The sequence below is a fragment of the Artibeus jamaicensis genome, unplaced genomic scaffold (genome assembly GCF_021234435.1).
Source record: "Artibeus jamaicensis isolate MK-2021 breed Jamaican fruit bat unplaced genomic scaffold, CSHL_Jam_final contig_332, whole genome shotgun sequence".
Lineage (NCBI taxonomy): Eukaryota > Metazoa > Chordata > Mammalia > Chiroptera > Phyllostomidae > Artibeus > Artibeus jamaicensis.
The window spans coordinates 6326457-6342746 of record NW_026521788.1 but is presented as its reverse complement, the minus strand read 5'-3'; the positions used below and the strand labels follow the sequence as shown (position 1 = coordinate 6342746).

Below are 16290 nucleotides of genomic sequence, written 5' to 3'. Positions count from 1 at the left end.
CAGGATATGCTGTCCCTAATGCAGCTGCACCGGTGTCCGCAGCCCAGCTCAAGCAAGCAGTGACCCTCGGACAAGACTTAGCAGCATACGCAACATACGAGGTCTACCCCACTTTTGCAATGACTGCCCGAGGAGATGGATATGGAGCCTTCTGAAGATACCTTTTTAAAAATTTTTAAAAATAAGACACAAAACTCTATATAGAAAAAAATAAACCTCTAACTCAGTCCTCTTGTGATCACATGTAATACTTTTCCTCATGTGATACCTTTGCTGAGACTGCATGGCTTATACTAACTGTAGAATCATAATAAGAGAACATTGTTCCTAATTCAATCAACTGTTAAGGAGCCTTTTCTCTACAGAAAAGAGCCACTGCCCCAAAAGTTGTTCTTCCAAGGTTGCTGAGTGTCTTGGGAATATGTTTACAAACCCTGACAGAGTGGAGGGAGATCTCTTAGCCAGCACGAGTTTAAGGGCAGAGCAGACCTCAGCAGTCAGTAACAACAGAGAGAGCCAAGCAAGCTCCAGAGTGTAAACCCTGGCTTGCAGCTGCGGAGGAAGGTGAGAGGGTGCTTTTCAAACATGTTCCTATTACTGTGGGGCAAGTGCACAGCCTGGAGCTTAGGAAAGACTGCCTGAGGTTTGATGAAGTCAGCAACACTGTAGTCAGAAAATTCCATCCAGTCAGTTTGCCACAGGTCAGGATCTCCTGTCCCCTGCAATCCCAGGGGACTTCTGGGAAATTGATGTGGTATCTTGCAGACATGGTTAATGCGATCCAGGCTTATTGTTTATTAACCTCACTGGCCCACTTCTTTTTCCCTAGAAGTCTGGCCCTTCCCAAGAATCCCCAGAAAATAATAATCATTCCAATTAGAAATTATGTTTTCTCCTATTAAGCATTTGATGTATCCTTGTAGATTTGTTTTCATTTCAGTCTCATGTTGCTCCTCTCTAATATCTTTAAAAAGAAAATCACATCTACAGGCTCTCGCCTATGATACTTCTGGCTGTTCAGCAAATTGGCTGAAACGCCATTTCAAACAAAGAGAGAAGTGAAGATTTACATCTTTGGTCTTTTTGCAATATCCAGACTACCACCCAGCATTCAGAGAATGTCATGTTAACTTGGTTCATTTTTGGACTGTCTAACCTGCTTATAACAAGCCTGCCAAGAAGTCCTCCACCTTCCCTTCGTTTTACTTCCCGTAAGTACCTGACGGCTTCAGCATACCTGCGTGCTTTGGCCCTGGAGCCCTCCCAGGAAAACCTTACCACCATCACTGCTAATTAGAAGCTGATTCTTCAGATGCTCAACAAAGACATTATTTACCAAAAGCCCCTAGACTTTGGGTCCTCTTCTCTAGTAACATCTGACAGGGGTAAGGGTGCTGCAGAACCTGGAATGGAGGGGAGTAGAAGGCACTACACTTGCTTGCCATACTTGTACATGCTTGCTTTTTGTTCAAAACAGAAATAATCAAATTTCAACAACCAGATACCTATTACTACTGTTCAACAAGTGTCACTAGCGGTTTAAGACATAGCATGACCACAACCTCCATTTTTAAAAATCCCTTGGCCCTTGTAAAATTCTATAAGACTGAAGGGAAAACTTAAGTACAAAGGCATTCAAAAGGTGAAAACTCTTCAGTGTAATTCTGTGAACCAGAATCAAGCAAAATTCCTCACACCAATTCCCATAACAAAACTCCTGTCACCTCGCAGTGCCACTAACTCAATCGGATGCGAAAGGCCTCAGTGCTACAGCTGAGGCTCCAACAGGCCTCATGTTTTCAGCTTTGTGTTTTCCTTCTCAGATTCCCTGGGACAGTGTTTCCTGAGCCCAGCTGCACATTCAAAACCCCTGGACAGCCTTCCCTCCCAAGGTCACACCTCACACCAGTTACATCGGAATGTCCGTATTCTGGGTGTCAGTATTTTTTAAAGACCCTTAGGTGATTCCAATGTGAAGCTAAATTTGGGAAATGCTATATTCTTCGTATTTTCACTCTGTCCATTAATTTTTTTTCCTTTCTATTTGGCTTTTTAAAATAGGAGGATGCAAAAAAAATATTTGTCTAGGTAAAAACAGATACCCAAATCACATTTTTACATATATTTATCTTATCAAAGTATGAATTTGAATATAATTCACATTGGCTTTAAACTAACTCTTGGGCCAAACAAATTCTAAAAGTGAGAAAGTGAGAAATTCCTCCTTAAGCAATTCATAGGTCCAAATTTACACTTCCCCACAGACCAGCTTTCATACTCAGCAAGACCGATTACATTGGGGAGCCCATAAATTCCTACTCAGTCCCCAAAACATTCCAAATTCCAAGAGTAAAAGTTTTAATGCTCTTTAAAATCTTTAGAAGTAAATGGAAAAGGCAGTCTCTCTGTCTAACCAATGCAGAATGGAAGGTTTCATCCCAATGAAGTTTCAATTTAATCAAACAAACAATTAGTAAATGGCGGAATCTCTTTATGCTACAAATCATTGTTCCAGACTAAATATTAATCACCTTTTGAAGACATTAAGAGCAAAGACTGAAGCACACGATAATGCAAAGGCTCAAGAAAATCACCGCTGGAACACCATCTCGTTGCTTGCTTGAGGAAAAACACAAGTATTCACAACATTTGTATCCTAAGGACTGATTCCATTCAAGTGAGCAGATGTGGTTTTACTTTTTGCTGAAATGTGACTTCATTCTAGTAAAATTTAGAGAATGCTTTGAGATCTGTTAGAACACATTCAGAGCATGTGTCTAGCATGTCATATGTTTGCATCATGTTGCCCTAGGTAACTGTTGTAGAACAAGTCCCGCTATCATGGATTTCAAACCCTAACAAATGGGATTTGAAAATTAAGTGCAGAACCAAAGTTTACTTTGCATGATGGCTATATTTTTTGGACTTTGGAAATTAGCACCTATGTGGTACCTATCGTACCTTGTGTAATGGATCGCTATCCATTTTTTAGTTTTTCTTACTTTATTGCTTCCTAGAAAAAAATTCACCACAAAAAAAGTTAAAATGCGTCAACCAACCAATCAATAATATCAAAATATTTGACCATTTAGAAACAGCTAGTAAATTAGAATGGGGTTTCTAAATTTTTGGTACTTAACAGCTCACTGAGGATTAAAATCAGCCAATATTACTTAGGAGGAAATAGAACAGCAGTGAGAGGAGATAACGATTTTCTCACCTGTGAAAAGGCTGCCTTTTCTTAAATTGCTGTACATCTCCACCACCCCATCAGGATAGCTGAAGACTGCCTTTAACTGCAGCAAACTGCCATTCTCCCGGGTGAGCAGTTTTGCCCCCCCAACCCTGCCCACAGCAACAGCACCCCAAATGCTGCTGGAAAGCTACCTCATGTTAAGATCATGTGGAATTCAAAAATATTTAACAAAATAGGACTTCCTTCCAAATCACAGCTCCTTAGCTTTCTAATAATGGATGGAGATTAACTGAAGTTATGTATTAACGATTGCTGTACAGGAAAGTAGCTTTAGTTTGCCTTAAAACGGTTTTTTTTTAAAGGGTTTTTTTTTTAAAAAAGGTTTTTTTGTTAAATACATTCTTTCAATTACATACATTAGCTTTTTACAAATATTGTCTTAATATAATTTTCAATTTATGTTAATTTTCCCTTTATTTTTAAATGATCATTTTTCTAGTTCTGTCTTGGACAACTGGGTCATGATTTAAATCCATGGGGACAGGGAAATTCTTCAGGGTGACTTTTGCAGAATAAGTGTCAATAAAGAAAGTTAGTATTTTGAATAGTATTTATATTCAAAGCTACAAAGATGGATAAAGTTTATCACTGTTGTATAACTACAGTCCCATTTTCCAACAGTAACTTACAACTAAAAGTGAAAATATATCCTAATATTCACATACGGTCATGGTCATTTGTCCCCTCCTTGGACTCATATAAAAGTTCCCAGTAGGTAAAAATATACCTACAACTTAACCCAGAGACTTGGTAATTTTTTTTGAGACTTGGTAATTTTTATACTTTGTAGATACATTTGTTCAAGACAAACCTAAGTTCTGAATACAATACCATAAGTGATCTTTGTGGTAAATACTTTTTAAAAAAATTACAACAGGTGGGAAAATGGGGACAACTGTAACTGAACAATAAAAAAAGAAGATATTAAGAGCATAATTTAGGAATTTGAACATACGTATTGGAAGACAGAGAGAATAGACTACAAACTTTGCTACCTGACATGCAACAGTTAACTCTTGGGCTTTATTAAACTGATTGCCAAATTTGATGTTGAAATTTTACTCTACATTAGTGACATCTTGAAAATGCTCTGAGTTTTATGAGAATATCCATAGAAAATACTATGTATCCACCAGGTTATAACTTCGTATTTACGTGTCAGAACAAAGCAGAGCAAGTTCTACTATAATGAGTATAACTATTAGGAAAATGATATTTTTCTGAACCCATAGCCTATCTGTTTACTTATGGAGTAAAACATTTTTATATGTATTATTCAATAAAAAAATAGGTGTGAAGTATTCTACCACTCTCAAAGTGTCCCACTTTTTTATTGTATTTTTTGCATTACCATTTAGTACCATTTTCTCACTCTACGATCACCACACTTGTCCATGTCCATGAGTCCTTTTCCCTTTTTGCTCAATCCTTCCACCCCCAACTTCCCCCACCATCTTAGCTGCCTTCATAGTCAATTAATATTTGACAGAGGAAGCCAGCACCATATGATGGGCTAAAGATAGTTTATTCAATAAATGGTGTTGGGAAAATTAGACAAATATGGGCAGGAAAATGAAAGTAGACTAACTTCTTATACCACACATGAGAATAAATTCAAAATGGATTAAAGACAAGTCTTAGACCCCAAGCCATAAAAATCCTAGAAGAAAATATAGGCAGCAAAATCTCAGACACTGCTCATAGAAATGTTCCATATTTTGAAGGGTAGCTTCTCCTTACAATATTTATATGGAATGTAGAATGCATAGGTTAAAGAGGGACAGCATATACTCATTTATGAGAGACTGTGAACTTCATGCATCCCCAGTTCTCAGTTTTTCAGGAAAGATAGAAGAAAACCTTATACCTTAGCTATTTATGACTAACCTAGAAGTAAAAAGTCATTTGGAAACTAGAGCTCTCATTAATTCAAAAGTGCCTAGAATAAAATACAGAATGCTCTGCACCTACCTCTTCCTCCAAAACGTTTCTCTTTCTTGCTGCACATATATTACTTTGCCTAAGGGGAGGGGAGATAACAAGAAATAGCACTTTAAAGAAAGTAAGGTGCCTACAGGAACTTCTTAGAGACTGAAAGGTATCAGCCCCCCTGGGGTTTAGCAACATCGCTCTGGTGTGACAACACATCTGGTGTGCCAGGACAGTGCTGGCTCACATCTTTGTCCCATTTTATAAATATTTACAATAGCTTCCCTTACTCTCAAATATGTCCCAATTTAGACAAGAAATTTTACAGTGACCCCTTCTTTATGGCTTGTAGAATGGGCTTTATTCTCCCTAGAGCAGATATAGCTTCAACACAAGGGCCCAGCAACTTTTCTGTGGCCTGAGCAGGAGCATAGTGAATGGAAAGAAATGTGTCATCTTCTTCCTCATGGTTACCCTAATCCACTCCCCATCTAGCTGCTCCTCTACCCAGCCTGTTGCTGTTACAACCTTTCTTCCCACTGCCCACTGGCTGTGGGTCCTGAGTTCTGCCTTCAGAGACAGAGCTAGCAGCTACTAAGCCAGATCAGGCAGGAGACAAGATGAAAGACAGCTCTCAGGGAAATGTCCTTCGCTTGTCAAGATCGAAAGGGCATTACTAAGTTTATAGAGCATTTGCTGTGACTTTCTTCCTTGAATAAAGTCACTTACACCACACACCAGAAAGCCCTGCCCATGAAAACCTTCACCATAGAAAGAAATATAAAAGACTATGTAAAAATAAAAAGAATTAAAAAATTTAAAGATCCAGAGGAGCTTTCAAACATGGATTTGTCATATTCACACATTAACGTATGATTATTTTCTTGAAAATATTGTGGTCATTAGCTATCTCTATTTTTTAAAGTATACTTGTATTTATAAAATTGAAAAATCTATTTCACAAGCCTTATCCATACCTATATGTTTGGAACAAATGATTTGCAATGAAATATACATATTTTTTCAAATGTTAATTTTATTTTGAAACTTGACCTTTGCTACTATAATTTTTAAGAGATATTTGTGCACACAGACTGCAGATAAGTCTATTTAAATCAGTCCATCACCATCACTGACTTAAATATTTATTGTAATTATTAGTATTTTATTGCTGTTCCTTTATGAGTTCTTTTCTACTTTTCTGACTGCAATATAGCCAGATATTCTTATCCCCAACCTTTTAATGAAAGCAAACTATCAGCAAAATGCCTTTCTAGTTTCTAGCTGTTAATTTATTGCTTATTTTCCTTTTTGTTATTATTGACTTTATTTATGTAAACTTAGCTGAGCTACCAAAAAAGACAAAAACAGTATTAAAGAGTGTCCATAAAGCACTTATTTTTGTACATGGAGTACCATGTTTTATAGAATGCTGTGCTCCATCTAAATATACTAAGTAAAATTACAAGATTCATTCACTGGGAAAATCATAATTACTTTGGAAGATATAAACATAATGGGTACCATGGAATCATAAATCACATGAAATGGGAAATAATGTAATATTGTAATTGGCAGTGTAATTCCAGGATGGCAAAATGATTTTAATTGAATTTCCAAGTACCATTATAAAGTTTTAAAAACTGACAACATGAATTGCTGACTTAATTGTTTCTTTCCTAAAAACTAAATTTTTACTCTTTTTGAATAAATACTACATATTAATGACCCATCATTGTGGTGATCTTTTGGTAATTTCTTTACATTTGCATCTTTTATAAAAGTCCACTCTTGTATATCTTCTGAGAGTAAATGTAATGATAATTAACTGCATTTTTTCCTAATCAATAAAGAAAACAATGAAGAAAATACTCAGAAACTCAAAATAATAAGAAATCATGACTCCAGAAAGGTAAGCGGGTTCTGAAGTCAACATTTGCCCTGGGGCAGTAGCTGGGGTCATTGGCAGACCCCGATGTGCTAAGCAGAGGTCACTGAGCCATCCCTTGAGCACCAAATTCACCCGCGTGTGTTCTGTTGGCCCTTGAGCTAAGAATGGTTGTTATATTTTTAAAGGACTGAGCTAAGATTATTTTACATTGTCAAAGTTGTTAAAAAAATAATAGGAAGAATTTGTGACAAAGACCATAGGTGTCCAAAAAGCCTAAATATGTGCCATCTGACTCTTTACAAAAAGTTTATTAGCCCTGCACTAAGCTAACATCACATGTTTTGATTTCTGTTACAGGCAGCACCCCACCTCTAAGTGCCAAATTCTGCGTTAGCTAGGATTAGGTTTAGCTGCCAGTGACAGTACCCAAAAAATCAGTGGTTTAAATAAGATAGTACTGTCAGTAAATTAGTGGATCAAAAACTGTGGTACATTTACACAGTGGAATACTATGCGGCAGAAAGAAAGGAGCTCCTACCCTTCATGACAGCATGGATAGAACTGAAGAGCAGTATGCTAAGTGAAATAAGCCAGGCAGTGAAAGACAAATACCATATGATCTCACCTATAGGTTGAACTTAATCAACAAAACAAATTAGCAAACAAACTTAACCAGAGATACTGAAATTAAGATAAAACTGACAGTGACCAGAGGGAAAGGGGGAGGGGAATAACAGGGGGAAAGAAGGGGAAGGGTCAAGGAACATGTATAAAGGACCCATGGACAAAGACAACTTGGGGTCAGGGGAAGACTGATTGTGGGAGGTAGGGAATGGGTAGGACAGGGGAGAGTAATGGGTCGGGGGAAATGGGGACAACTGTAACTGAATGACAATAAAAAAATAAAACAAGATAGCACTGTGTTGTCCCTTGCCCAAAAGTCCAAAAAGCAGAACAGTGCCAGTACTGTGCTGCACAGTGTTGTGAGCAGGTCTTTCTTCTTGTCGCTTTACTTGCATGATCTCAATCACGGAGTAAGAAGATGGTATTTACCTTCCAAAGAGAAGCATAGAGAAAGGACAGTGAAGAAAATAAGCCAACTAGCTTTCCATCAAGGATATTTCTCACAAGCTGCCTTACAACACTATGCTGTATATCCCATCGGTCAGAACTTAGGTACATGGCTACACCTAGATGCAAAAAAGAATGGAGAATGTAGTCTTTATGTGGGTAACCATAAAAAAAGTATTTTACTGTGAGAGTATGCAAGAATGACTGTTGGACAAAACTAGCAGACTCTGGCATAAATGCCTACATCACAGGAAAGATGTGAGGGTTCAATGAAGTAAGGCCCATGAGCTCACCTGGCACTGGGCTTGACCCATGCTCAATGCCTATGAATCTTGGCTTCCCTTACCAACTGAAAAGAAACTCTCATTTACCTCATTCTTGAAGTACTGTCACCAGTGAAAGTACAAGGATAGTATGATCCCCCCCACTGATCCCGCCTCCTGGTATTCATACCATTATATTGTTTAATCCCCTCCCCTTGAGTACAGGCTGAGCCTAGTGGCTCACTTCTAATGAATAAACTATGAGATATCACATCTGAGATTAAGTTATAAAAGGTTATTATTTCCTTCTTGTCAGGTCTTCTTGCTTGCTCACTCTAATGAAGCCAGCTGCCAGATGTGAGCTGTGCTATGGAAAGGGCCATATGGCAAGGAACTGAAGGCAGCTGACAGCCAATGGCATGTGAGGACCAGAGTCCTGCCAACAACTGTGTGATTGGGCCTGGAGGCAGAATCCTCCTCAACAGGGCCTTGCCAGAGCTGCAGCCTCAGCTCCCACAGGACTGCAGATTACAGGCGGTTCCAAAGCAGAAGACCCAGCGAAATCTTGCCTGGATATTTGCCCCACTGAAGCTGTGACACAATAAGTGTTATTTTCATTTGCTATGTTTCAGGAAAATTTGTCATGAAACAACCGACAACTAATAGAACAGTGAAAAGTTATAAAGTTACAGTGAATGCAAATATGTTTTCCTCTTCAGTACTCAGAGGTACTGAAGTTGAATGCAAAAACAGAAAAAACAATTCAATTTTTGAGTTCATAAATAACTTGCTATTGTTGGTATGCAGGATCACATGCCCAATGCTAAGGAGAATAAAAACTAAGGAAGTTGAATATCCTCATGGAAATTGTTCAAAAATGCTGATTGAGCGGAAAGAAGAAAGGAACAGAGGGATGCATGATGGGAAAGAGTGAAGGATGAAGGGGAGCAAAAAGAGAGTGAGGAAGGGTGGAGTAAAAAAGGAAAGATAAGGGGAGGGAACGGTAGGGAAGGTATGAATGAACTTCTATTCTCACTGTACTTTCCCCCTTTTTCAGCAGGTCCATCTCTCTATGATTGCTTCAATAAAGGTATCTGGCCAAACATGAAAAAGACATTTCATGCCAGCCTCTCTGTCTGTGGTTTTCCAAAAGCTTTAGCAATTTAAAGAATTTAAAGAGGCCCTGACTGGGTAGCACAGATGGTACAAGAATCAACCAATGAATGCTTAAGTAGATGGAACAACAAATCTATGCTTCTCTCTCTCTCTCTCTCCTCCTTCTACTCCTCCTTTTCCTCCTCCTCCTCCTCCTCCCTATCCCTCTCTCTCTGAAAAAAATCAGTAAATATTTTTTTTTAATTTATAGGGTTTTTGGAGAAGTGAAAGAGTGAGAGAGAGTGACCCAATAGTGTAGAACTGCATGAGAACACAGGAAGCAAAAACATTTTTCACCAGAGGAACTAGAAAAACAACTCCCTGGAGCCAAAGCATAAGTCAAATTCCAGAAAGAACTGAGCTGAGGAGGGGAAATTCCTAAATCTGTGTCATAATGAACATAAATTTCAGGATCATCCCAGGATATACATACTCCGATAAAAAGTCAATAAAGCATGACAGAATTATTGCCAGGGATAAGAACGTCTATTTCATGATGATAAAGAAATTAACTTGAAGAAGGCATAAAAATTCTAAGTGTTTATGTGCCCAATCACAGAACTTCAACATACATGAATGAAACACAAAATAATGAAACTGAAAGGATAAATAGAGAAATGCATAATTATGGTTGGAGATTGAAATACCACTCAATTTCTAGAACAAATAGAGAGACAAAATCAGTGAAATTATGAAAGATTTGAAAAATGCTGTTAGCTATCATTTAGAATAGAAGAGCAGATAAACTGCTTCCCAGATAAGGTCAAATTAAAGGAGTTCATCATCACCAAGCCCTTATTATATGAAATGTTAAAGGGACTTATCTAGGAAAAAGAAAATCAAAAATACAAACAGTAAAATGACAACAAATTCACAACTATCGACAATCGAACCTACAAAAACGATCTGAGCAAACAACTAGAACAGGAATAGATTCACAGAAATAGAGATCACATGGATGGTAATTAGCAGGGAGGGGAGAATGTGGAAAAAGGTACAAGGAATAAGAAGTATAAATGGCAGGTACAAAATAGACAAGGGGAGATTAAGAATAGTACTGGAAATGGAAAAGCTTAAAGAACTTATATGTATGAGCCATGGATGTGAACTAAGAGTAAGGGAACCATGAACAGATGAGAATGTAAGGCAGAGGGGAATAAAGGGGAGCAAAAATGGAATGGCTATAATAGCATAATCATTAAAACATATTAAAAAATAAAATAATCAACATTTATAGACTACACCTACCAACCACAGCAGAATATATATTCTTTTCAAGTGCAAGTTTAATATTTACCAACAGAGTCCACATTCTAGCCCATTAAACAAATCTCAATAAATTAAAAAAAAAAAGTCATACAGAGCATATTCTCTGACCAAAGTGTAATCAAGTTGAAAATCAATAACAGAAAGATAGATATGAAATAATATGCTTCCCAAAATAATGAGTTAAAGAAAATTAGAGCGTATTTTTAAGGAAAACTCAACATAAAATATATCGGATACCATAAAAAATATTTAGGGAGAAATTTATAGTACTAAAAATGTATTAAAAACAAGGTCTTGATTTATCTTTTTAAATATAGAAGAAAGGCAAAATAAAACAGGCAGAAGATGATAATAAAAATAAAATAAAAAACAGGAAAACAATAAAGAAAATCAGTGAAACCAAAACTTACTTTTTTGGTAAAATCAATAATATTAGTAAGCCTCTAGACAACTGATTAGAATAAAAGGAGAAAAGCCAAAAAAAGTACTATTATAACACAATTCTACAGATACTAAAAAGATGAGTGTATTATGAACAAATTTATGAAAATAATTTCAGCAGTTTAGATGAAATGAGCAGATTCCTCAAAAGACACAAACCAAAGCTTAGTCAAGAAAAAATAGATAACCTGAATAGTCAATAGCTACTAAAAAAATTGAAAGTGCACATAAAATCTTCCTCAAAAAGAAAACCCCACATCTAGATGGCTTCACTCATGAATTCCATCAAACATTTAAAGAAGTAACACAAAGTCTATATAAGCACTTATAGAATATTAAAAAGGAGGACTATTTTCCTGCCTATTATATGAAGTTAACTTTACCCCAATACCAAAATCAGACAAAGAAACTTAAAAAAAAAAGCATGACCATAACAATGCTCAACCCACTAGGAACTAACAGGAATTTCTCAAAAAGATAATGGGCATCTACAAAAAGCCTACAGCTAACATTATGCTGGAGGCAAAAAACTCTAGACTTTCTTTCTGAGATAAGGAATAAGACTGAAATGTCCAGTACTCCCACGTTGTTTTAGTAGTGAGCTGAAGGTTCTTGCCAGTGCAATAAAACAAGAAAAAGAAATAAGAAGAATCCAGATTGAACAGGAAGAAGTAATATCACCTTTATTCATAAAAAACCACAATAGTCTATACAGAAAACCTGAGGGACTCTACAAAAAAAGGTACAGGAACTAATCACTGAGTTTAGCAGGGTTGCAGAATATAAGATCAATACTCAAAAATCAATCCTATTTCTATACAGAAACAACAAATAATCCAAAGTTGAAATTTAAAAAGCAGTTCAATTTGCAATGCCATAAAAAAATATAAAATGCTTAAAGATACACCTGACAAAAGATGTGATAGGCCTGCACATCTTCTGAGGGACTGAGCAAAAAGGAAAGAGGACTCAGAGACATAGGTTACAGTGTGGTGGTTTCTGGGGGCAGGGGAGTATAAGGGGACTAAATAGTCCTCCTTTTGGAAAGAGTACAATAAAAATTAAATTTTAAAAAGCTACAAAGTATTCCTGAGAGTAATTAGAGAAAGTAATTAAAGAACATTAAAGAACACCTAAGTTAATGGAGAAAAGTACCACGTTATTGGGTCAAAACAATCAGTGTTATTAAAATGTCAATTCTCTTAAATTAAACTATTCTTTCAATGCATTCTGAATCAAAATCCTTGCATCTTACTTAGCTGTCAACCAAATGATTTTAAAATTTAAACAGAAATGCATGTAGAATATGCTAACACAATTTTCAAAAGAACAACAAAGTTTGAGGACTTACTCTACCTGACTTCTAGACTTATTAAAAAGCTAATGTAGCTACTATATAGTGGTATTGGTGTCAGGATAGTAAAATAGATCTGTGTAACAAAACAGAGGCAAAAATATACTGATATTTATATTTATATAAATATAAATTTATATAAAACTGACTTTTGACATATATAAAACAGACTTTTTTTAAGATTTTATTTATTTATCTTTAGAGGGAAAGGGAAGGAGAGAGGGAGAGAAACATCAATGTATGGCTGCCTTTCGTGCATCCCCTGCTGGGAATTGGCCTGCAGGGAACCTGCCTGCAACCCAGGAATGTGCCCTGACCGGGAATCAAACCGCGATTTTCTGGTTCGCAGGCCCGTGCTCAATCCACTGAGCTACACCAGCCAGGGCCTTATAAAACAGATTTTTGACAGCAGTTAAAAGTCAATTCAGTGGAAAAGGATAGTCTTTTTCAGTAAACAATGGTGGAACAATTGGATATTTATATGTTAAACAATAAGCTTTGATCCATATATCATACCTTATACAACAATTAACTCAAAATGGTTCATAGAATTAAATTGAAAATCTAAAACAATTAAACTTTCAGAAGAAAAATTAGAAAATTTTTGTGACCTTAGGCTAGGCAAAGATTTCTTAGATACAACACCAAAACAATAATCTATAAAACAACAAATAAATAAACTCAACTGTATCCAAAGTAAAAATTCCTCATCTTCAAAAGATAATAAAATAAGTCACAGACTTGAAGAATATCTTAGCAAACTATATACCTTACGAAGACATGTATCCAAAATATGTAAATAAGCCTCAACATTTAACACTAAATAAACAACTTGATTTTTAAAAAGGCAAAAGATTTGAATGAACACTTCACCAAACTTAATATACAGATGGCAAATAAGCACATTACAAAATGCTCAACATCATTAATCACTATGGAAATTCAGATTAAGACCACAACGAGCTACCTCTGTACATGTATTAGAATACCTAAAATTAAATAGACAATCCAGCTGGTGAAAAGGATTTGGAGGAACTGTAGTTCTCATACATTGCTGTTGGGAATGTAAACAACATCAACAGACGGATGAATGGATGAACAAATTGTAGTGTGTCCATACAAGTAATTTTGCTTAGCAATAAAGAAAATGAACTATTGATGTATGTTACAACATGGATGAATCTCAAAATAAGTAGGTTAAATAAAAGCAGCCAGACAAAAGAGAGTACATACTGTATGATTTCATTTATTTAAAATTCCAGAGTGTGCAAACTCATCTAGAGTGAGAGGAAGTAGATCGGCGGTTGCCGGTGGGAGGAGCGGGCGGGATGGATGACCCTGCAGTGGAAGGAAACCTGTGAGGACGATGGATATGTTCACCACCTCAACTGAGATGATGTTTCTGTGAGTACGTACATATGTCAAAGCTTGTCAAATTGTATAATTTTATTGTGTGTGTAGTTTATTCTATATTGGGGTTAGCAAGACCTCAATATAAAAAGAAAAATGGAAAAAAAAACAGTGTAAAATAGGAAAAGCACAGAGTAATTAGAGAATCAAAGGGTGAGAATTCCAGTGATCTGGATGAGAAGGTATTGGCAAAAAAACAGGGCTGGCCAGATAATTGCTATGTATCCATCAGCACCTTCTCTATCTGAGGCCCCATTTCTGGTTCTGTGCCTGCAAGTGGTTGGATTTGATCCTCTTTAATATTTGTCCCACTTCTAACAGGCTATGCTACAATCATTTAATTGTCATCTGGGTTCTTCAATACAGACTTTAAAGAAATGAAATCTGACCACTTGCAACAACATGGATGGACCTTGAGGGTATCATGCTAATGAAATAAGTCAGAGAAAGACAAATACTATATGATTTCAAGTATTTGTGAAATCTAAAAAAATAAAAAATAAATGAACAAACAAAACAGAAACAAACTCCTAGATACAGAGAGCATTTTTATGGTTGCCAGGAGGGTGAGTAGTTGGGGGACAAGGAAAAGAAAAGGTGAAGGGATGAAGAAGTACAAGTTGGAAGTTACAAAACAGTCACCGGGATGTAAAGCACAGCAGAGGGAATAAACCAACAGTATTGTAATAACTGTGCACAGCCGCGTGGGGCGCTAGACTTGCAGGGCCATCACTTTGTACTTGACCTAAATGTCTAACCACTCTGCTATGCCCTTGAAACTTACACTGAATGTCAACTGTAACTGAAAATTTATTAAGAGTTTAAATAGACTTTAAGGACACTCCCAGTCAGTTTCCTTTCGAATCTTCAAAATTTGTATCAACTGAAGAGGTAAGAGTTGGAAGAGGCGAGTCCAGTCTCAAAATGGAGGTGAAACCGCCGCCCGGTCACCCCCAGCCGGGCTCCGGCCGCTGCCACGGCGGCCACCGCTGCCGGGTGGTGGAAGAGGGCCACGGTCCGAAGGAACCAGGGCGGTTGAGAAAACTGTTTATTGGTGGTTTGAGCTTTGAAACTACAGAAGATAGTTTAAGAGAACATTTTGAGAATGGGACATACTCACAGGTCGTGTGGTGGTGAGAGACCCCCAGACCAAACGTCCCCGGGGCTTTGGCTTTGTCACTGACTCGTGTGGAGGAGGCGGAGGCAGCACCGTGGGCTCGATCCGCAAGGCTGACGGGCAGGTAAGGGGACCAGAGAAAGCTGTTTGTAGAGGGGATTCTGTTAAGCCTGGCGCCCATCTAATGGTGAAGACATTTTTTGTTGGTGGTATTAAAGAAGATACAGAATATAACTTGAGAGACTATTTTGGAAAGTATGGCAAGATTGAAACCATAGAAGTCATGGAAGATAGGCAGAGTGGGGAAAAAGAGGATTTGCTTTGGTAACTTTTGATGATCATGATTCAGTTGATGAAAATGTTGTTCAGAAATACCATACTACTCATGGGCATCATTGTGAAGTGAAGAAGGCCCTTTCTGAACAAGAAATGCCGTCTGCTGGATCGCAAAGAGGCCGTGGAGGTGGATGTGGCAACTTCATGCGTCTTGGAGGTGGTGGAGGTAAATTCGGCCGTGGTGGAAGCTTTGGCAGAAGAGGAGGCCGTAGTGTGGTGGCAGCAGAAATGGTTATGAGGAGGTGATGCTGGGCATCATGGCTGTGAACCTGGTTATAGTAGTTGAGGAGGCTTTGGGGGTGGTGGACTGGGATATGGAGACCAAGGTGGTGGAGGATAAGATGGTTCCAATGAAGGGGGAAAGTTTGGTGGTAACTATGGTGGTGGTGGGAACTATAATGATTTTGGAAATTATCGTGGACAATGGCAATCAAACTATGGACCCATGAAGAGGGGCAGTGTTGGTGGAAAAAGATGGGGCAGCCCCTATGGTGGTTGTTATGGATCTGGTGGGAGAAGTAGCAGATATGGCAGCAGAAAAGAGCTACAGTTCTTAGCAGGAAAGTGAGAGTTGTCAGGAAAGCTGCAGGTTACTCGGAGACAGCGGTCCCAAATGCATTAGAAGAACCGTAAAAATCTGCCACAGAAGGAGGGATGATCCCTAGTCAGAAAAGTCGCTGCAGCTTAAACAGGAAACCCTTCTTGTTCAGAGCTGATGTGGCCACAGCTTGCAAACAGTGCAGCTATGGATTAATGCAAGGTAGTGTCAACTAGATGTACATTCCTGAGTCTTTTATC

General features: G+C 37.6%; 1 protein-coding gene and 1 pseudogene across 6 annotated transcripts in view; both read left to right on the top strand.

Moving 5' to 3' along the window:
* The window catches only part of A1CF (APOBEC1 complementation factor), an 80405-nt gene extending 78720 nt beyond the window's left edge, over positions 1-1685 (top strand). For all 6 annotated transcript variants that reach the window (XM_053663940.1, XM_053663939.1, XM_053663938.1 and 3 more), the window contains one exon: positions 4-1685. In XM_053663940.1, coding sequence (XP_053519915.1) covers positions 4-155 — 152 coding nt within the window. In that variant the 3' untranslated portion in view covers positions 156-1685. The remainder of the gene's footprint in view (positions 1-3) is intronic.
* A 13273-nt stretch (positions 1686-14958) lies between these two features.
* LOC128627201 (heterogeneous nuclear ribonucleoprotein A3-like) lies at positions 14959-16060 on the top strand (annotated as a pseudogene).
* Positions 16061-16290: the final 230 nt, after the last annotated feature.